The following is a 22,889-nucleotide window of genomic DNA, read 5'->3' on the forward strand; positions in this document are numbered from 1 at the left end:
TTTGGACAGTTTTATAATAATCTAATAATAATATTAATAATAATCATTATTATTTATTTTTAATTGAATTTAATGTTATTTTAATTTTATTACTCTACTAAAAATAATAAATCAATTTTGATTAAGATACTGGTGATCTATAAGATAGATAATTACTAATGAATTGGTAATAATTTTCATTAATGCTGTAGAAATTGTTATTGAGTTTATAAATGTTAAAAACACAGCACGTACTACTGCCTCTACTACTTATTTATTTATATTTTGTTTTTATTTCTATATATATATTTCAATATATATATATATATTTTTTTTTAAAAATCATGACTTGTTTTATTCTGTTTAGCTTTGTTGCTTGTGTAATTATTTATTATTATTATTATTAAACTGAAAAATAATAATAATAAGATCAATAATAATCAGATGTATTTGTTGTTTTTGTTGTTATTATAATTTATTTATTATATATAATTTATATTTTGTTGTTGTTGTTATTTGTTGTTATTTATAATTTATTATAATTTTTATTTTATTTTATTTAGTTTTGTTTTATTTTATCACTACTAATAAAATGCGCTAGATACTGATGATCTATTAGGTAGGTAATTTATAATGAATTAGTAATCATTAATGCTGTAATTATTGTTATTAGGTTTATAAATGTTAAAAACACAGCACGTACTACTGCCTCTACTACTTACTTTGTTTTTTGTTTTTTGTTTATATTATTTATTTTATTTATTTGTTAGTTTATTTATATTTTATTTTTACTTTTTCTTCAAATAGCATGATTAGTTTTATTCTGTTTTGCTTTGTTGTTTGTGTATTTATTATCTATTAAAGTTAATAATAATAATATTAATAAATAAAAAATAATAATAATCATCATATTCTGTGTTAATTTTTTATTACATATTATTTTTTGTTGTTACTAGTTAATATAAATATTACATACATACATACATACATACATATATATATATATATATATATATATATATATATATATATATATATATATATATATATATATATATATATGTGTGTGTGTGTGTATATGTGTGTGTGTATATATATATATATATATATATATGTATATATATATATATATATATATATGTGTGTATATATGTGTATATATATGTGTGTATGTATATATATATATATATATATATGTGTGTGTGTGTGTGTGTGTGTGTGTGTGTGTGTGTGTGTGTGTGTGTGTGTGTGTGTGTGTATATGTATATATATGTGTGTGGATATACATGTGTGTGTATATATATGTATATGTATATGTGTGTGTGTGTGTATGTATAGAGAGAGAGAGAGAGAGAGAGAGAGAGAGAGAGAGAGAGAGAGAAATATTTGTGTTTATAATTACCAGAATAAATGTTGGAATTTTAGATCGTGTTTTAATGCTAAAAATCTTATTTAATGTATGTATTCATTTGTTGTTTTCAATTGTTTTTTTATTGTTTTTATAATGTTCCTGCCATGAAAGTAGCCTTGGTTGCTGACATGCCATTAAATAAAAATGCATTACATTACATTTTATAATTACTTCAGTTTATGGCCAGAATAATATTGAAAATAAAAATTGAATTGGTAAATTGTTGTTGTCATCTCCAGGGGTTGCAGTGGTGTCTGTTGAAAGAGGAAGAGGTCATCCCTCGTATCCTAGCGATGGAAGGTCGTCGGGGTCGTCAGAAGAACTCTGACCCATCAGGCGGTCCCGCTGGTCACCCAGTTCAGTCCCGCAGAAAAGTGCGAGCGGTGGACGACACTGAAGCTGAAGCTCTCAGCAACTCTGAGGCTAAAATACTGCGCAAACTAGAGGCCCAGGGTACTGCTTTGACATTATTCACTCATTCATTTTCTTTTCAGCTTAGTTCCTTTATTAATCTGGGGTTGCCACAGTGGAATGAACCGCCAACTTATCCAGCATATGTTTTACGCAGCGGATGCACTTCCAGCTGCAACACAATACTGGGAATCATCCAAACACACTCATTCACACACACACACACACACTCATACACTACGGCCAATTTAGTTCATCCAATTCCCCTTTGTGTTTGGACTGTGAGGAAACCCACGCCAACACGGGAAGAACATGCAAACTCCACACAGAAATACCAACTGACACAGTGGAGACTCGAATCAGCGACCTTCTTGCTCTGAGACGACAGTACTAACCACTAAGCCACCGTGTTTAACAGCTAACGCTGCGGTCACACTAGAGTTTGTGCGTGCGAAAATCTGTCGTACGGTGCTGCAAAAAGGGGCGGGATTAAACAAGATGATTAGACATTAAAAAAGCGAGCGATTGCAACTTAATTTAAATTTCTGTCCAGAGAGGTCCTGTTTTGATCCTCGATGGGTCTCACGCAGTCAAGTGATGCCATTTCGCAGGTCAGAGTTCACCAAGCTTGAACTTTGCAACGCAGTGAACTGCATGCACGAACTTGCGTTTCCGGTCTGACGCATTCAAGTGCGTATGAATGTAAGTCTATGGGGAGAAAAGTCCAGTGTGACCGCAGCTTAAGAGTCAGTAGTTGCACAAAGCAATGGATGGATTTAAGACTGGGTGATTAATATGATAATCTCACTATATCATTTTCCCAAATAGAATGTATATATATATGTATATGTATATGTATATATATATATATATATATGTATATATATATGTATATATATATATATATATATATATATATATATATATATATATATATATATATATATATATACATATACATATATATATACATATATATATATATATACATGTATATAATTTTTTTTATATATAAAATAATACATATATAATACATATATATTTAAATATATATATATATATATATATATATATATATATATGTATTATATATGTATTATATATGTATTATTTTATATACACTTTATATTACAGAATTATTAGTCTCCTTGTTTATTTTTTCCCCAATTTCTGTTTAGTAGAGGTTTTTTCAACACATTTTTTAAAACATAATTTTAATTTTTAATAACTAATTTATTTATCTTTGTCATGATGACAGTAAATAATGTTTGACTAGATATTCTTCAAGACACTTCTATACAGCTTAAAGTGACATTTAAAGGCTTAACTAGGTTAATTTGGTTAACTAGCCAGGTTAGGGTAATTAGGCAATTATTTTATAACGATGGTTCGTTCCGTAGACTATCTGAAAAACAAATATTGTCAAGGGGGTGAATAATTTTGATCTTAAAATGGTTTTTAAAAATAAAGAATTGCTTTTATTCTAGCCGAAATAAAACAAATAAGACTTTCTCTAGAAGAAAAAATATTATAGGAAATACTGTGAATATTTCCTTGCTCTGTTAAACATCATTTGAGAAATATTTGAAAAGAAAAGGGCAAATAATTCTGACTTCAACTCTATATGTTGTGGTGATCTCATGTTTTTTGTCTGCTGAGTTGTAGGTACAGTAGATGGATTTATTATTAATATCTCCTGTATTTGTCAGAAATTGCACGTCAGGTGGCTCAAATGAAGCTTATGAGGAAACTGGAGAAACAAGCTCTGGCACGAGCAGCAAAAGAGGCCAGGAGACAGCAAGGTGAGCGAAATACACAAATTACACATCTGAGTAAAAGTACAGATGGCCTAATAAAATATTACTGCCGTGGAGGTATCAAGTCCTCCTTTTCCTTTAATCATATGAATCTGAGGGGATCATTTGAATCAGTGAGTTGTTTACAGGAGACTCACTCTGAACAGATCATTCAAATCAGTGAGTTGTTTAGTGGAGACTCACTCTGAACAGATCATTCGAATCAGTGAGTTGTTTAGTGGAGACTCACTCTGAACAGATCATTTGAATCAGTGAGTTGTTTACAGGAGACTCACTCTGAACAGATCATTTGAATCAGTGAGTTGTTTACAAGAGACTCACTCTGAACAGATCATGTGAATCAGTGAGGTGTTTAGTGGAGACTCACTCTGAACAGATCATTTGAATCAGTGAGTTGTTTACAGGAGACTCACTCTGAACAGATCATTTGAATCAGTAAGTTGTTTAAAGTACAGTAAAAAGTGCAATATTTTGTTTTGGAATGTAGTGAAGTAAAATAAAGGTTCCTTAAATTAGAAATAATCAGATACAGATACTTAAAATATAAGAAACAAGTACAGTAGTGAAGTAAAAATACTTAGTTACTCTCCACTACTGGGTTTTACAGACGTTTCTGGTATCTTGAATGCTTTAAAACCTGATTATCATTTCCTCCCCAGCAATCATGGCAGCAGAAGAGCGGCGGAAACACAAGGAGCAAATGAAGATCCTCAAACAGCAGGTCAGAAATCAGCCACGGTTCCTCAGACTGTTTCAGATTCACTTGAATGTTTTTGTATATCATTGATGTGAGCATTCATAAGGATAGTTCCCCCAAAAATGAAAATGTCCTCTACATTTACTCACACTAAAGTGGTTCTAAACTTTAATGAATTTCTTTCTTCTGTTGAACACAAAACAAGATACTCTGAAGAATGCTGGGGGAAAAAACGCCTTTGACATCATCCATAGTGGGAACAAACAAAAAAAAAACAAATAACATGAACTAATGGAAGCTTATTATAACATGTACCCAATACCAACATGTTACCAATTTTTAAGGCAGGGGTCTCAAACTGCAGGCTCGTGGACCATCCCCTCCTTCTCCTCCCTCCTCTCCGCAACTGACGCCAAAAATATAACAAGATTCGGCCTAATAAAACATATTTTTGAACCACTATCATTGTTGTGCAGTCGCATATACACTTGTGGTTTTGACCCCCACCTACTGGACATTTAAGGTACTGTACTATATGTTTGGGTTACTTTCGGTTTCTCTTAGCTTGCGGTCGAGAGTAACACACATGAAGATTATTTCTGGGGCTGATTGAAACGTTGAAATGAATGTCCGTAAGTGCTCTATTTTTACTAAAGCTCTATTTTTGTAAATATTCAAGGGTTGTTCGATTATTGATGTATTTTGTTGTACAAACACTTCTTCATGGCTTACACATTATGCTGGGTGTGTAAATATATTAATTTTGCTAATATTCAATTCAAATGGTCTCATTTAATAGATTTTCCTCGTATGCTTATTAAGAATTGTATAAAAAATGTGCTTTAGTAGAGGTTTACTGCTGGCTGAACTGAACTTGTTAAAGTAAATGTGAATATGAACATACTTTCCCCCTCTTTGTTGTAGTTTTACATAAAATTATGATATTGAAAAGAGCTATTGCCAGAAAAGTCAGTAAAGTTAACCAACCTGCTTTCTGCTGTCTTACGTTATCTGTTAAAGTTTTGGTTAAGCAACAATTGACTGGGGCAGAATAATAATAATAATAATTATTCTGCCGATTATTAAATTGTAGTATTTTCATAGCAATTTAAACTCCCCCTTCAATATGTAAAGCAAGAAACAAAAAGAAGGAGCTTTGATACTCTGAGGAAGAATGTCTGAGTGCATCAATTACGTCAGGTTTCCACTTCTTACTTGTGCTTAAATGTTAGAACGGCCCTCCTATGAATTGTCAGTCACTGATATGGCCTCCTGCCAATTTGAGTTTGAGTATCTTTAGCCAGATATGGAGAAATAACCCTTGTGTGATTTTTGTGGATGTTTTCATCCCCTTTGGGCCGATTTAGGGTCTTAATTTGGCCACAGCTTTCTCTGTATTTCAGAAAATGGAATGATTTTTGGTGGCAAGTCTTATTTTGAGACATATTTTGGGAATGAATCATTTGATTCAAATGATTCTCTGAATGAATAATTTGAATCAGTGAGTTGTTTACAGGAGACTCGCTCTGAATGGATCATTTGAATCAGTGAGTTGTTTACAGGATACTCACTCTGAATTAATCATTTGAATCAATGAGTTGTTTACAGGAGACTCACTCTGAATGGATCATTTGAATCAGTGAGTTGTTTACAGGAGACTCACTCTGAACAGATCATTTGAATCAGTAAGTTGTTTAGTGGAGACTCACTCTGAATGGATCATTTGAATCAGTAAGTTGTTTACAGGAGACTCACTCTGAATGGATTATTTGAATCAGTGAGTTGTTTATAGGAGACTCACTCTGAACAGATCATTTGAATCAGTGAGTTGTTTACAGGAGACTCACTCTGAACAGATCATTTGAATCAGTGAGTTGTTTAAAGTACAGTAAAAAGTGCAATATTTTGTTTTGGAATGTAGTGAAGTAAAATAGTTTGAAAGTGTTCAAAAACTTAACAATGTAATCTGGGTAAATTGACTTCCCTTTCGTTATGTTGGTGGCTGTTTTTGCCCAATTCACTTCTATTATAATCACATTTGTTGATTGCAAAGCCATGACAGCATATAATCATGCATTCTTGATTGTTGCTATTTTTCCCTGCTGTGAAGAGGTAAATGTGTCGTTTTTATTGTTAATCATCTGTTGCAGTGCAAAAAAAAGCTTAGTTTCATATTGAGTAGTGTTTGTGCATGTGTGTGTGTGTGCGAAAGTGTGTGAGAGACCTTTGCGCACTGATCGATTATAGAAGTCAATGGTTGTTTTTTCCAATATACTTCTTTAGTAAATTTTCCTTTATGTTCAACAGAAGAAAGAAACTCAAACTGATTTGTAACAAGTGTATATTTAGGTTTAACAACAACACTGAGCCTTTTTTCCCCCCAAATCTCTGATGGCCAACTATTGCTGGGCCTGTTTCTCTTAAAGAGCCCATATTATGGGTTTTTGAAAATGCCCTTCCATGTAGTGTGTAACACAGCTCTAAGTGAAGTGAAATATCCAGCTAAGGCTTAAATCTGTAAGTGTACAGTGTTTAAAACTATTGATTCATCTATAAAAGAGTCGACTCATAGTGCTTCAAACGAGTCGCCTTGATAACGAGTCATTAGGTGTTTCGCGATGACGCAGCCACGAAACACAAGCCTCGCCAGTAGTTACGCGCGCAAACCAGGGAGATTTGAAACCTGCGGCCCCGCCCACTAACACAGAAAAAACACTAGACACACACACACAGACGCCGCCGGTCGAATGAAGTCACGCTGTGCTCAGATGGATAATATTGACAGTCTCTACCCAAAGATGAGTTGTTAACCTGGTACAGTACACGCGGTTACTCTTTATATTCTCTTATCACATGTAAGCCACGTTAAAAACGCGACGCGTGCCGCTTTGTTTACGGATTTAACATTAAAGGCTTTTGTGAGCTCGCGTTCCACTGCCGTTTGTCGTTGCTATGGCGATCGATCGTAAGCTAGGAGACAGGAGACTTGTGTCACTTTCCCTAGTTCTTCTGAGGAGCGTTGTGTGTGTGTGTGTGTGTGTGTGTGTGTGAGAGAGAGAGAGAGACTCGCGTCGCTTTCCCTAGTTCTCCTGAGGAGCCTTGTGTGTGTGTGTGAGAGAGAGAGAGAGAGACTCGCGTCGCTTTCCCTGGTTCTTCTGAGGAGCGTTGTGTGTGTGTGTGTGTGAGAGAGAGAGAGAGAGAGAGAGAGAGGGAGAGAGAGAGAGAGAGACTCGCGTCGCTTTCCCTAGTTTTTCTGAGGAGCGTTGTGTGTGTGTGTGTGTGTGTGAGAGAGAGAGAGAGAGAGAGAGAGAGAGAGAGAGAGAGAGAGAGAGACTCGCGTCGCTTTCCCTAGTTCTTCTGAGGAGCGTTGTGTGTGTGTGTGAGAGAGAGACTCGCGTCGATCTCCCCAGTTCTTCTGAGGAGGGTTGTGTGTGTGTGTGAAAAAAGCCTTACACTATGAAGCGCGTGTGCACTGTGACTACTTTTATATAGTTGATTACCAGCTGGGCATTTCACTCTGTCTCGTGCTGAAGCCTGTCACTGTCGACCAATCGCAGCAGGCTGTCATCGGTCCAATCAGCGCAGATTAGCTTCGCGCTGAGGAGGGGGTTGGGAACAAATGAATCGCTGAACGATTCATATGGGAGTCGTTGGGATAATTAGGTAAAAATAAATGCAGATTATAAGACCATCAAAGTGTTTTATGACCTTGCATGCATATTAGACTGTTGTTGGAGACCCTTACAACCTAAATATGACCCTATTTCATGTATAATATGGGCTCTTTAATTTAGTTTGTTTGGTGAACGTTTGTACTGTTTTTAATGTGTCGATGGAAGAAATGTTTAGGGTGTGTGTGTGTTTCTGTTCTGCAGAGCAGGAACCTGCTGGTAAACAGCATTCATGCTGAGTCTGGCCTGATTAACTTTTAATCCTTTCCTGTTTAAAAAATAGAATGAATGAATAAATGAATAAATAAATAAATAATTAGAGGATGAGGAAATAATGACAGAATTTTCATTTTTTGGTGAACTATTCCTTTAAGATCAGCCAACTCGATGCTAATTTTTGTTGATGCATAACATGTTTGAGACTTTAAAATTCATCATTGTAGAAAAATGAAATGCAGCTCATCATTTCTCATTCCTACCTTTTAGGAAAGGTTCCGGAGAATCCAGCAGGTCCGAATGGAGAAGGAACTACGAGCTCGACAGGTTTTGGAGGTGTATATATAAATATATTCATATTTAAAGAGCATAAACACTGCTAAGGTCAAGATTATTAGCCCCCTTAAAAATATGATTGTTATTATTATTATTATTATTATTATTATTATTATTATTGGCTACAGAACACATCACTTTTGTCCAGTGGCTTGCCTTGATAACTGAATTAACTGTTAATTAACTGTTTTGTAGCGTATACAGTCCAATCAAACATTTACAATTAGCATAATTGTTATATACAGTAAATAACATGTATCCAAAATAGGGATGCACCAATATGGATTTTTGGGTTAAATAAATATATTTTAAACAAAATGAAAGTGAAAGAGCTAAAGACTGAAACCAGCTCAAATGTTCTTGAATGAAACGTGTCACAGTAATATACATGTGCAAATATGTACTGTCAGAATAAAGTCTTTTGAGAGGTGTTTTGATCGGAGTCACTGTACAAGTGAAAAGCTAAATACAGATAGGATGTTTTACTTTAGAAAATGCTGCATAAATTCATCCTATTTGGCGTTTTATATTCTTTTAAACACATGTAGGTGCTGCTTGTCAATCAGACAACGCTTCTATCTTCATTTTTGCTGTCAGTTGTGGGAAAACTGATCAATGAAAAGTTTATGATGAACCGCTGTGAGTTTGAGACTTTAACTGCAGGTGCTGTGTGACACGTCAGACACGTGCACGCGAAGCGGACTCAGATTTTAATACAACACCTGAGTATTGAGCACAGATGACTTCATTACAAACACAGAGCATAATATAAAGACAGAATGTGTCAGTGAGTTGAGAGCCCCTATACTGGATTCAGTGACTGGCACACCTCTCCCTCGTGCTGCTGTGAAGGCTGTCATATCAGATATGTGTGTCTGTGTGCGGTTATAGCCCTCATGTGCACTCAATTCAGTTCAATTTAATTTATAAAGCACTTTAAAACAACACAGTGCTGACAACAGAGAGTAAAACAAACTTTAAAATACAAATAAATGAACATAAGATGTTAACATCTCACGCTGTGCTGAAAGCCAAACTGAACAAGTGGGTTTTAAGAAGAGATTTAAAAACAGTAATGGAAGAGGCTTGTCTAATAGAGAAGCTCAGAGAGGTAAAGAGGTGTAGAGGTCATTTAGACACTTAAAAACAAAAGTAACCTAAAATGGATCCTGAAATGCACGGGCAGCCAGTGAGGAGAAGATTAAATCGGGGTGATGTGCTCGTATTTGCGTGTGCCAGTTAAAAGACGTGCAGCTGCATTCTGAACAAGTTGCAGTCGAGAATTAGAAGACTGACTCACCCCAAAACTCATTATAATCAATGTGAATATGTCGATCAAACTGAATACCATCCTACATTAACAACACATGGTAAGCAACGCGTTTATTATAACAATCATATTAGATTACAAACAACCCAATGAGTTGTTTAGCACGTGGCATCGCTGCTATTATGTTTACACGTGTGATATTTTTCCTGAGGCTATTTAAACCAAAATACACAATGACACTCTATCAAACAGATCTACAATGATTAGGAATATGGTTATTAACGCACCGCAATACCACACAAAGGAAGGACGGACTCTGAAGGAATAAACAATGTGAGGAAAGCGTTATAGTGCACTGGACAAGTCTGAACAAGTTCAACCCACGCATACGCGAGGCAGGCAGTTCTGTACAATTACGTAGTTTATCTGCTTAAATATATCAGGCTAATTTTAACATCTGACCGATAACGATAACATTAAAAATAGTGTTTATCTGCCAATAACGATATGGCCGCCGATATATTGTGCATCCCTAAAGCAAACCTAATATTTTGATGGAAAAGTTTTGTCAGTTTTGTTGACTTTATTATAAAGGTTGTGGAATAGTGTGAATAAAAATGTGTCTGAACGTTTTGTTTATAAATATATAAAATTATATTATACAAATACAATAACTTCATTTTGAATTATGTTTCCTCTGTGGAAAAATAAGCTTTTAAGCTTTTGGAAAACATATTTTTTTATGTTGTCAATTTTTTTATATGTAGAAAAAAATGTGATATAACAATCAAAATACTTTGTTTATATGTTGTTGCATGTATTAGATTGTTTATTTTATTTTTTATATTATTTAGTTTCATTAAGTAGCATAACTGTCAAATATGTTTGTTCACAGGCTAAAAGAAAAAAGAAGGAAGAGGCTGTCAGCGCCAAAATACTAGAAGCTGAAAAACGAATAAAGGTTGTTTGTTTGTTCATTCATTCATTCAATCATTTTCTTTTCGGCTTAATCCCTTTATTAATCTGGGGTCGCCACAGCGGAATGAACTGCCAACTTATCCAGCATATGTTTTACGCAGCGGATGCCCTTCCAGCCGCAACCCATTACTGGGAAACCCATACACACTCATTCGCACACACACATACACTATGGACAATTAAACTTAACCAATTCACCTGTACCGCATGTCTTTGGACTGTGGGGGAAACCGGAGCACCTGGAGGAAACCTACACAAATGCAGGGAGAACATGCAAACTCCACACAGAAACGCCAACTGACCCAGCCGAGGCTCGAACCAGCAACCTTCTTGCTGTGAGGCGACAGCTCTACCCACTGCGCCATTAATGCATTTATTTTTTCTGTGAGCTGTTTATTTCATTTTCCTACTGTTTCCTAATTTCATGCTTCCCTCAAATAATTTCCAAGACTAATTCATAACAGGATCATCATTTATCCTAATAAACACAAAGAACCCAGTAAGAGTAAATTCATTATCATTTATTTGATGAAAAAAATATGTTGAGTGATTTAAATTTACAGCCACAATTGTTATTTTAGGTATTTTTTAAGGTATTATTTAAAGGTGCTGTATGTACGTTTTTGACTTAAAGCATAAAAATACTATAATATGTTTGCAGATATTTCAGAAACATGCTAAGAGAACAGTCTTGTTTATCTGAAACACAATGCTGAAGTCAGATATTCTGCTTTGACAATGTGTTTTCTGTGCCAGAACGCTGTCTTTGTTTTGGTCATTTTAACCCGCCCAATGCCAGTTTAGCCAATTATATTTCAGCACCCCGGGTTGCCTTGGTGGAAAGCCACGTATTTCATTCACTCATTCAATAAGGAAGGCTCTCAAAGCATGAATGCCATTTTACGACCTCGAAATGCGACCTCCAGTGGACAGAAGCAGACTCCGAAATGAGACGTAGATTCAGTTCCTCATGAGGTTATTAATTAGCAAATGATATAAATATTACAAAAGTAAACATTAGGTGAGCAGATTACATTGTAATTATGTGTCCTAACAACATGCTACGTGACGAGATTTGCAGTGATGAGCAATTTGGCTGTTTGTACCAGATGAAACGCGACAGATATTTTAAAAACAGCCATTCAGAAGCACAGAATATGCACACACTCATGAAATGATAAGGTTTATAATCTGCTTAATACATATTAACCCTCTTTAACATTATTAAATGTAGATGCTGAATCACTGATATGTGTTGGTTTGCACTGAGTCTCAGTTCTAAAGTTCAGTTTCAGACGGTTTATTTTATTTTCCAGATCTGAGGTGAACTATCTGCTGCTGCTTTCAGTATATGGCAACAAATGCAATGTGAAATGGCATTCAAACTCACATTATTAGCATTTAACACTGAATAAAGCACATGAGGTTTACCTGAGGTGATCATTGTCAGTTTTCTGTTGTTCACCTGTGAGAAATTTAAGCCGTTTCTAATATATCAATTCAAGGTGTTGGTTAGGAAAAAACTCTTTAATATGTAAAATATTCCTTTAATCAGGTGCCGTTGCTTTTATTTAGAACACTGTTTAAATCACTCGCTCCTGTCCTCAATCTGGCAACCCGCGCTTGCATTTGTTTTAATCCAGGAGTGCAATACCTGAATAGTTCAACCACTGGGTGTCAAACTTGCATACTGCACCTTTAAGATAAGGTAGATTTAGGTATTATTTAAGTTTAAATAAGACCCAAACAAAAGCATCTGATAAATGACTAAACGTAAATGTAAAGGATTTTATACGATCAGAAACATGATGAGACGGCAAAAAGATGCTTTAATTTAAAACCGATCTGACACTGACCCAGTGCATATTTTTATATGCATTTCTGCAAGTGAATTGAGTAACTGAATTAGGAAACTGCTCGTTTCTCATTTTTACATTAACAGCCAGATCCCACTCGACCGCACGCCTGTCAATCAAAGACCCAGACATTTCAATATACTGCGAAAATAAATGGAGGAAATCCTATCAGTTTATGACATCCCTCCATCTGCATCCCTGTCTCTCGCTCTCATCTCAGTAATGGAAATCAGGGAATATTTGCACCTTTTAATTTATTTTTCTCATCTCTGTCTGAAGGACAAGGAGCTGCGCAGACAGCAGGCCATCATTCTCAAGCACCAGGTATCAGAAAATCTATATGAGCCGATTCATCAACAATATTACTCTGAATAAATGTCTTTTTTTTCTATATATGATTTTTGGGTTACGTTTTACAAAAAGATTTACAAATTTAAGGGATAGTTCACCCCAAACATGAGCATTTATCAACTATTTACTCTCCCTCAAGTGGTTTTAATCCTGTAGGATTTTCTTCATTCTGTTGAACACACAAAGCTTTTTTTGGAGAAATCTGAATACCGGTAACCATTGACTTTCATAGTAGGAAAACAAATACAATAGAAGTCAATGGTTACAGGTTTCCAACATTCTTCAAAATATATTATTTTGTGTCTAACAGAAGAAAGAAACTCATGAAGGTTTTAAACAAGTAAAGGGTGAGGAAATGATGACAGGATTTTTAGTTTTGCGTGAACTATCCCTTTAATGTCGTTTTGGGCTGTTGAATGCTTGATTCTGATTAACCAATGAGCATCATAAAGGTTTTGATATAGTATAAATAGCTTGAGTGCGTAGTATAATAAATAACATTTACTAATGGAATCTTATAATAACATGTTACCAAATAAATGTTTTTAACCCCTCAACTCTTATTCCTGCCATCGGGACACTTAAGTTTACATCACTTACATCATGCAATTAAATCCTAATCTAATCATGACAAACTATATATATCATTGGAACGGTCAAAGACTTCTGAATACATTTTTATTTTTGTTACTTAGGAAGAGTAAAGTAACTTAGGTTACGATTAGTTAAGATTAAATCACATTTCATAACCTGTCAGACCATTTACGTGTCAGACCATTCACAGTTACACTTTTAAACCTTCATCATAAAGCACTCATGACAAGCTATATATCATTTGAACACTTAAAATGTCTAGTCTTCATATCTGGTGACTGATTTTTGATAGATATCATTAAGCAACAGCTTTTTTATAATTTGCAACAAGGATGCTTCTTACAGTCGTAAAGCATTACTTTGCTACAGCAATCCACATGTAAATTTTTGTTTAGATGTTATTTGGAGGCTAAATTCATATCAAATACAGATAATCTGCTCATACTACTTCAGAATGTTATGTCTACTTTACAAATATTGGCAAATATATGAAAAAAGCAGGGGGCGCTCTCGTATGGTCATCAATGGAAACTGATGATTTTTGGTACTGCAGCCAAACAAAATCTTACTGAAAGCTCTTTTTTTTTATTATTATAATTTTTTTTTGAGATATCAGTTTCACATTTGGTATATAATTTGTTCAGATATTTAGTTGTGATTTTCTGTCAATTTAGGGCTAAAACATATTTTGTAAAATTCACGTTTTGTTTTATAATAACATACATTGGCAACACTAATAATTACACATGATGAATCATCTATTAAGCATTAGCAAATAGTTAATTCATTATTTGTTAAGCTTTAACTCTACATTAATAGACGTTAGTAAGCAGTTTATAAATACAGCTACAAATGCTGTAATCTTATAAGCACATTTATAATGTGCTTAATGATTGTATTTTCATACTTTTTTACTTATTAATTGTCCATTACTAAATTCAGTATTCATATTTATTCCTGTAGCGCTTTTACAATGTAGATTGTGTCAAAGCAGCTTAACATAAAAGTTCTAGTAAATTGAAATTGTGTCAGTCCAGTTGAAGTTCAGTTCAGTGTCGAATAAATTTCACTGCTGAAAGTCCAAACACTGAAGAGCAAATCCATCAATGCTCAGCTCCACAAGTCCCAACCAAACAAGCCAGTGGTGAGAAACAAAACTTCACCAACTAACAAAAGGGATAAAAACCTCGAGAGAAACCAGGCTCAGTTGTGCACGACCATTTCTCCTCTAGCCAAACTTCCTGTGCGGAGCTGCAGTCTAGGCGCTGAAGTCTGGAAAACACCAGACGTCATTGTGGTATTGCATTATTTACAAACCAGTTGTATTTAAGAATAGTTGGTGTTTTTGGAATCATTCAGAACGAATGTAAGTTAGTAAACGATTAATAAACATTTATAATTATTAATATTCAGGAATATAGTAATCGTTGCTATGTATGTTAATACATGCTTTATTAACTCAACTTGATGCTGTTTTGTGACCTAATCTAAAGTGAGAACTATTCATGCTTTATAAATCCCTTATAAATGACAACTAAAGGCTCAGTATCAAATGAACAGTAAATGTTTGCAGTCTTAAAAATAAAATTACTGTCAACTTTAAACATTGTCGGATAACAGGAGTGTCAAAATACAATTAGAAATAAATACAATTAAATAAAATAGGATAAAATAACAATATAATAATTTAGCAATATATTATGAAACAACATTTCAATGCTATTTATCCATGTTTAAGCTGCACAGTATTGTTATTTTAGATGAGATTGCAAAGATTTATTTTTCATTTGATACAGTTTCATTTGCTCATATTCATATATTTACTCATATATTTATTTTCTTTTTTCCCTGTTTAGAATATAACTGAGCCTTTACTAGTCATTTATAGGGGATTTATAAAGCACATAGTCCTCACTTGATTAGGTCATAAAACTGGACAAAGTTGAGTTAAAGCATTTATTAACTTACTAAGTAACTACTAGTAAATGCCTGAATAATAAGATATGTGTATGTTCATTTGAATAGTTTATTAATCGTGTACTTATGCATTCTGAATAATCTTATAATAGCACTAACTATTCTTAAATGACTAGTTTGTAAATAATGTAATACTTAATTAATGAAAAAATAATTATTAACAAAGTATGAAAACACAATATAGGCGACGCAGTGGTGCAGTAGGTAGTGCTGTCGCCTCACAGCAAGACGGTCGCTGCTTCGAGCCTTGGCTGTGGAGTTTGCATGTTCTCCCTGCGTTCGCTTTCCACAGTCCAAAGACATGTGGTACAGGTGAATTGGGTAGGCTAAATTGTCCGTAGTGTATTTGTGTGTGAATATATATACACATACACATATGTGTTTCCCAGTGATGGGTTGCAGCTGGAAGGGCATCCGCTGCATAAAACAAATGCTGGATAAGTTGGCGGTTCATTCCGCTGTGGCGACCCCAGATAAATAAAGGGACTAAACCAAAAAGAAAATGAATGAATAAATGAAAACACAATCAAGCACATTAGAAATGTGCTTATAAGTCAGGAATACAGCATTTGTAGCTGTATTTATAAACTGCTTGCTAACATCTGTTAATGGAAAGTTAATGCTTAACAGATAATGAATTCACTATTTGCTAATGCTCAATAATTGATTGATAGTGTGTAGCTTTATAAAGTGTCACCCATACATTTATTGTTTTAGAATTTTCATAAACATAAAGGCACAAAACTTTAGCTTTGTTTAACTTTTTTGAACTTGTTTCACTTCACCTACAATCTGACATCTGTCTTCTTCAAAATGAGACCAAGCTTAAATCTGTGCTCCAAAGCGTTGAAGATTGCCAATCATTTCACTTCAGTCTATGTTCAAAATGTGGGGGCTGCAGTTAAAGGTTTAAAGGGAAATTTCTAGCTAAGAATGGAAATTAAATCAGTGTTATTTAATATTTTTTTCCTGAACTGTTTCTCTGAATGTATTATGGGTAATCTGTCTTCTGGGGAGTTGATCAATAGGGTTGTATGCATTGATTTATTGATTGATTTTTGCTCTGCTTTGCCGACTCTCTCTCTGCCAGGAGTTGGAGAGACATAGACTAGATATGGTATGGGTATGTTTACTTCTGTACGTCTAACCCGTTGTGAAATGCTTGTGATTTGGGGTGTTTTGCTCTTTGACTGCTTCGTCTTCTTGCATGACGCCTGCTTGATCTGCCTGCAAATGGAGAGAGAATGAGCTCTTTTCTGAAAGCTAGTGAGCTGCCTATGTAGTGTGTGTTTTAAGGGAGTATAGGTGCAGTCCCGATAGATGCAGTGTCATTATACAGATACATTTTGTTTGCAGACAGAGTGATCCCATAATGCATTGTTGGTAAAATGCATAAAGGTGAGAGAGGTTTTTGAGTAATTGTATAAACATAATTCATGTTTTACTGTTATTTTAGAGACATCTGATATAACATAATTAATAGATTTGCTATTGCTCAGTTTGTTCCTTAATAAAAAAAGTTTTCAAGGATCATTTTTGTTGAACATGTACTATTATATTGTACATCAGTTAAGAATTTATTATTACTAGTAAATAATAATCATTTTAATGATATAAATAGTAATTTGGCCAATATTATGAAGTGTTTATAATATTATAAGGTTTATGCTGGATATTTTTTTTATATTTACATTATTTTTTTAGCAATACACAGTAAAAAGGCAGCTCACTGTTTTGGAACAGAGACATTACTGTATATATTTGTTAAAACACATCAGCAGTGCTGTTTAACAATTAATCGTGACTAATCGCAAATACAAAATTAATAAATTATATATAAAAAGAAGTTTGAATTCACATAATATATGTGTGTTTGTACTGTGTATATTTATTATCTGTATATAAGAGCACACACACAAAATGAATATACTTTATTTACATGCTTATTAATATTTATATACATTCACCGGCCACTTTATTTGGTACACCTTACTAGTACTGGGTTGAACCCCGTTTTGCCTTCAGAACTGCTTTAATCCTTCGTGTCATAGATTTAACAAGATACTGGAAATATTCCTCAGAGATTTTGCTCCATACTGACATGGTAGCATCACACAGTTGCTGCAGATTTGTCGGCTGCACATCCATGATGCAAATTTCCCGTTCCACCATATCCCAAAGGTGCTCTATTGGATTGAGTCCTGGTGACTGTGGAGGCCATTTTGAATACTTTTTCATGTTCAAGAAACCAGTCTGAGATGATTCACGCTTCATGACCTGGCGCGTTATCCTGCTGGAGGTAGCCATAAGAAGATGGGGACACTGTGGTCATAAAGGGATGGACATGGTCAGCAACAATACTCAGGTTGGCTGTGGCGTGGACACGATGCTCAATTGGTACTAATGACCCAAAGTGTGCCAAGAAAATATCCTCCACACCATTACACCACCACCACCAGCCTGAACCATTGATACAAGGCAGGATGGATCCATGCTTTCATGTTGTTGATGCCAAATTCTGACCCGACCATCTGAATGTCGCAGCAGAAATGGAGACTCATCAGACCAGGCAACGTTTCTCCAATCTTCTATTGTCCAGTTTTGTTGAGCCTGTGTGAATTGTAGCCTCAGTTTCCTGTTCTTAGCTAACAGGAGTGGCGCCCGGTGTGGATTTCTGCTGCTGTAGCCCATCTGCCTCAAGGTTGGACGTGTTGTGTGTTCAGAGATGCTCTTCTGCAGACCTCGGTTGTAACGAGTGCTTATTTGAGTTACTGTTGCCTTTCTATCAGCCTTAACCAGTCTGGCCATTCTCCTCTGACCATTCTCTGTAAACCCTAGAGATGGTTGTGCGTGAAAATCCCAGTAGATCAGAAGTTTCTGAAATACTCAGACCAACCCGTCTGGCAACAACAATCATACCATGTTCAAAGTCACTTAAATCACCTTTCTTCTCCACTCTGATGCTCGGTTTGAACTGCAGCAGATCGTCTTGACCATGTCTACATGCCTAAATGGCTTGATTGGCTGATTAGAAATTTATGTTAACGAGCAGTTGGACAGGTGTACCTAATAAAGTGGCTGGTGAGCGTATACAGTACACACAAAATTTTTACATAAACATCTTTTATTTTCAATGTGATCAGTTGAGATGAATCATTAACAGCACATCAGTCACATGATTTCATCTGTGTTGCTGGAAACTGGATTGTGATCATCAAAAGCCTCAATATCAAAAATATTCATTCAGATGTTTGCTTGTTTTTCATTGACGTGTTTGTGAAGCCCCTGAAGCGTCTGTGCCATTTCAGATTTAAAACGGGCAATAAAAAAATGAAAGCATCGGCCTGCTTCATTATTAGTATTGTAATAACTGCATCAATGTTCATACAGTGTTCTGAGAAAGCGTATTGATGTCTATACACTGGATCTTGTCTCCCTCCACCTCTTTCTGCCTGTCCTGCACTAAAGTCCTCAAGCTGATTATAGAAAACCTGCAGTTTTATTGCGTACTCCAGAACTTTAATGCAGATGAGTAGGAACTCTAAAACTTTAATGCAGATGTGTAGGAACTCTAAAACTTTAATGCAGATGTGTAGGAACTCTAAAACTTTAATGCAGATGTGTAGGAACTCTAGAACTTTAATGCAGATGTGTAGGAACTCTAGAACTTTAATGCAGATGTGTAGGAACTCCAGAACTTTAATGCAGATGAGTAGGAACTCTAAAACTTTAATGCAGATGTGTAGGAACTCTAAAACTTTAATGCAGATGTGTAGGAACTCCAGAACTTTAATGCAGATGTGTAGGAACTCTAAAACTTTAATGCAGATGAGTAGGAACTCTAAAACTTTAATGCAGATGTATAGGAACTCTAAAACTTTAATGCAGATGTGTAGGAACTCTAAAACTTTAATGCAGATGTGTAGGAACTCTAGAACTTTAATGCAGATGTGTAGGAACTCTAGAACTTTAATGCAGATGTGTAGGAACTCTAAAACTTTAATGCAGATGTGTAGGAACTCTAAAACTTTAATGCAGATGTGTAGGAACTCTAGAACTTTAATGCAGATGTGTAGGAACTCCAGAACTTTAATGCAGATGTGTAGGAACTCTAGAACTTTAATGCAGATGTGTAGGAACTCCAGAACTTTAATGCAGATGTGTAGGAACTCTAGAACTTTAATGCAGATGTGTAAGAACTCTAGAACTTTAATGCAGATGTGTAGGAACTCTAGAACTTTAATGCAGATGTGTAGGAACTCTAAAACTTTAATGCAGATGTGTAAGAACTCTAGAACTTTAATGCAGATGTGTAGGAACTCTAGAACTTTAATGCAGATGTGTAGGAACTCTAAAACTTTAATGCAGATGTGTAGGAACTCTAAAACTTTAATGCAGATGTGTAGGAACTCCAGAACTTTAATGCAGATGTGTAGGAACTCCAGAACTTTAATGCAGATGTGTAGGAACTCCAGAACTTTAATGCAGATGTGTAAGAACTCTAGAACTTTAATGCAGATGTGTAGGAACTCTAGAACTTTAATGCAGATGTGTAGGAACTCCAGAACTTTAATGCAGATGTGTAAGAACTCTAGAACTTTAATGCAGATGTGTAGGAACTCTAAAACTTTAATGCAGATGTGTAGGAACTCTAAAACTTTAATGCAGATGTGTAGGAACTCTAAAACTTTAATGCAGATGTGTAGGAACTCTAAAACTTTAATGCAGATGTGTAGGAACTCTAAAACTTTAATGCAGATGTGTAGGAACTCTAAAACTTTAATGCAGATGTGTAGGAACTCTAAAACTTTAATGCAGATGTGTAGGAACTCTAGAACTTTAATGCAGATGTGTAGGAACTCTAAAACTTTAATGCAGATGTGTAGGAACTCTAAAACTTTAATGCAGATGTGTAGGAACTCTAGAACTTTAATGCAGATGTGTAGGAACTCTAGAACTTTAATGCAGATGTGTAGGAACTCTAAAACTTTAATGCAGATGTGTAGGAACTCTAAAACTTTAATGCAGATGTGTAGGAACTCTAAAACTTTAATGCAGATGTGTAGGAACTCTAGAACTTTAATGCAGATGAGTAGGAACTCTAAAACTTTAATGCAGATGTGTAGGAACTCTAAAACTTTAATGCAGATGTGTAGGAACTCTAAAACTTGAATGCAGATGTGTAGGAACTCCAGAACTTTAATGCAGATGTGTAGGAACTCCAGAACTTTAATGCAGATGTGTAGGAACTCTAAAACTTTAATGCAGATGTGTAGGAACTCTAAAACTTTAATGCAGATGTATAGGAACTCTAAAACTTTAATGCAGATGTGTAGGAACTCTAAAACTTTAATGCAAATGTGTAGGAACTCTAGAACTTTAATGCAGATGTGTAGGAACTCCAGAACTTTAATGCAGATGTGTAAGAACTCTAGAACTTTAATGCAGATGTGTAGGAACTCCAGAACTTTAATGCAGATGTGTAGGAACTCTAGAACTTTAATGCAGATGTGTAGGAACTCTAAAACTTTAATGCAGATGTGTAGGAACTCTAGAACCTTAATGCAGATGTGTAGGAACTGACCAGCGCTGGTTGACAGATCTGCTTTCAGCTAAACGCTTTCACTAAATGCTCGTGCTTCTGCTGTATATTTTCATTATTCGCCATACAAGTCATCTGTTATCATTTAGTTTTTGTTTTGTGGTGGTCCACTTTTTGTTGTTTATTTTTAGGTGTGAATTATGTCTTTGTTTTTGAAGTTTTGCCCTATTTATTTTCTTTCTTTTTTCCGTTGTCTGCTATTTTGTTTACACTTTTGTTTGTTTGGTTGCTTTTTTGTGTGTCTTGTGCTTTGCTTTTTCTTTTTTAGTTGTTCCATCTGTTTAGATTAGTTATTTTGTTTTGGTTTAGTTGTTTTATTGTTGTGTTGTATTCTTTGAATTTTTAGGATTTTTAGTTTAGTTTTGTTTAGTTTTTAGTTCTGTGATTTTACTTGTGTTGTTTTTTTATGCTTTTAATGTTTTCTTATATAAAAATTTCGTTTTTAAATATTTTTTGCTGGTATTTTTTTAGTCATTTTTAATTATTATAGATAATTTTTTAATTATTTATTTGTTTGTTTATTCTGGCATTCAGTCTTTTCCAGAATTCTTTATTTATTTATTGGTTTTCTCATGTATTCCTATTTTGACATTGTGATCTTCATTCATTCATTCATTTTCTTTTCAGCTTAGTCCCTTTATTAATCAGGGGTCTCCACAGCGGAATGAACCGCCAACTTATCCAGCACATATTTTACGCAGCGGATGCCCTTCCAGCTGCAACACATCAGTGGGAAACACTCATTCACGCTCATTCACACTCATACACTACGGTCAATTTAGCTTATTCAATTCCCCTATACCACATGTCTTTGAACTTGTGGGGGACACTGGAGCATCCGGAGGAAACCCACACCAACACGGGAACAACATGCAAACTCCACACAGAAATGCCAACTGACCCAGCTGTTGGGATCTTAATATAATGCTTATTCATTATTTAGTTTTTTTTCTTTGTTGTTTAACCTTTATTCTTTCTTTTAGGCCTTTATTGATTTTCTGTTGATTCATTTGATGTTTTATTTTGCTGTTTGCTATATTATTGATATTATTTTTATTGATTTTTATTTTTTCTTCCATTTTTATGTTTATTTTCACAATTTTTCCTATTTTTCATTTGTTCTCTTTGGTTTCTTTCTTTAATTTCGTTCTGATTGTTTATTTATCTGCAGCACGGTAGCGCAGTGGGTAGCACAATCGCCTCACAGCAAGAAGGTCGCTGGTTCGAGCCTCGGCTGGATCAGTTGGCATTTCTGTGTGGAGTTTGCATTGGTTTCCTCCGGGGGCTCCTGTTTCCCCCACAGTCCAAACACATCTGGGGGAATTGGGAAGGCTAAATTGTGTGTATGGATGTTTCTCAGTGATGGGTTGGGTGATGGGAAGGGCATCCGCTGTGTAAAACATATGCTGGATAAGTTGGTGGTGCATTCCGCTGTGGCGACCCCAGATTAAAGGGACTAAGCCGTAAATAAAATGAATGAATGAATGTTCCTTTATCTTTCTCTAATGTGTGTGCGTGTGTGTGCGTGTGTGTGTGTGTGTGTGTGTGTAGGAGAGGGAGAGACGTCGGCAGCATGTGATGTTGATGAAGGCGATGGAGGCCAAGAAGAAAGCAGAGGTGTGTTTGTAAATCTCCTTTCATCATTTCTTCATTCTCTTTCCTCTCTCCATCCTTTTGATGACACTTCTGAAATGTTTCTGCAGGAGAAAGAGCGACTGAAACA

The 22,889-nt window shown here is 35.0% G+C and overlaps 1 protein-coding gene across 1 annotated transcript in view; it reads left to right on the top strand.

Annotated features, from left to right (window-relative positions):
• LOC130235494 (bromodomain adjacent to zinc finger domain protein 2B) overlaps positions 1–22,889 on the top strand; it is an 82,371-nt gene that overhangs the window by 12,541 nt on the left and 46,941 nt on the right. The window contains exons 10-18 of the mRNA XM_056466083.1: positions 1,630–1,843; positions 3,511–3,603; positions 4,278–4,339; positions 8,473–8,538; positions 10,704–10,769; positions 12,922–12,966; positions 16,655–16,681; positions 22,718–22,783; positions 22,870–22,889. The exon at positions 22,870–22,889 is cut by the window's right edge and continues 121 nt beyond it. Of these exons, the coding sequence (XP_056322058.1) occupies positions 1,630–1,843; positions 3,511–3,603; positions 4,278–4,339; positions 8,473–8,538; positions 10,704–10,769; positions 12,922–12,966; positions 16,655–16,681; positions 22,718–22,783; positions 22,870–22,889 (659 nt within the window). The remainder of the gene's footprint in view (positions 1–1,629; positions 1,844–3,510; positions 3,604–4,277; positions 4,340–8,472; positions 8,539–10,703; positions 10,770–12,921; positions 12,967–16,654; positions 16,682–22,717; positions 22,784–22,869) is intronic.

This window comes from Danio aesculapii, chromosome 9 (assembly GCF_903798145.1).
Source record: "Danio aesculapii chromosome 9, fDanAes4.1, whole genome shotgun sequence".
Classification (NCBI taxonomy): Eukaryota; Metazoa; Chordata; class Actinopteri; order Cypriniformes; family Danionidae; genus Danio; species Danio aesculapii.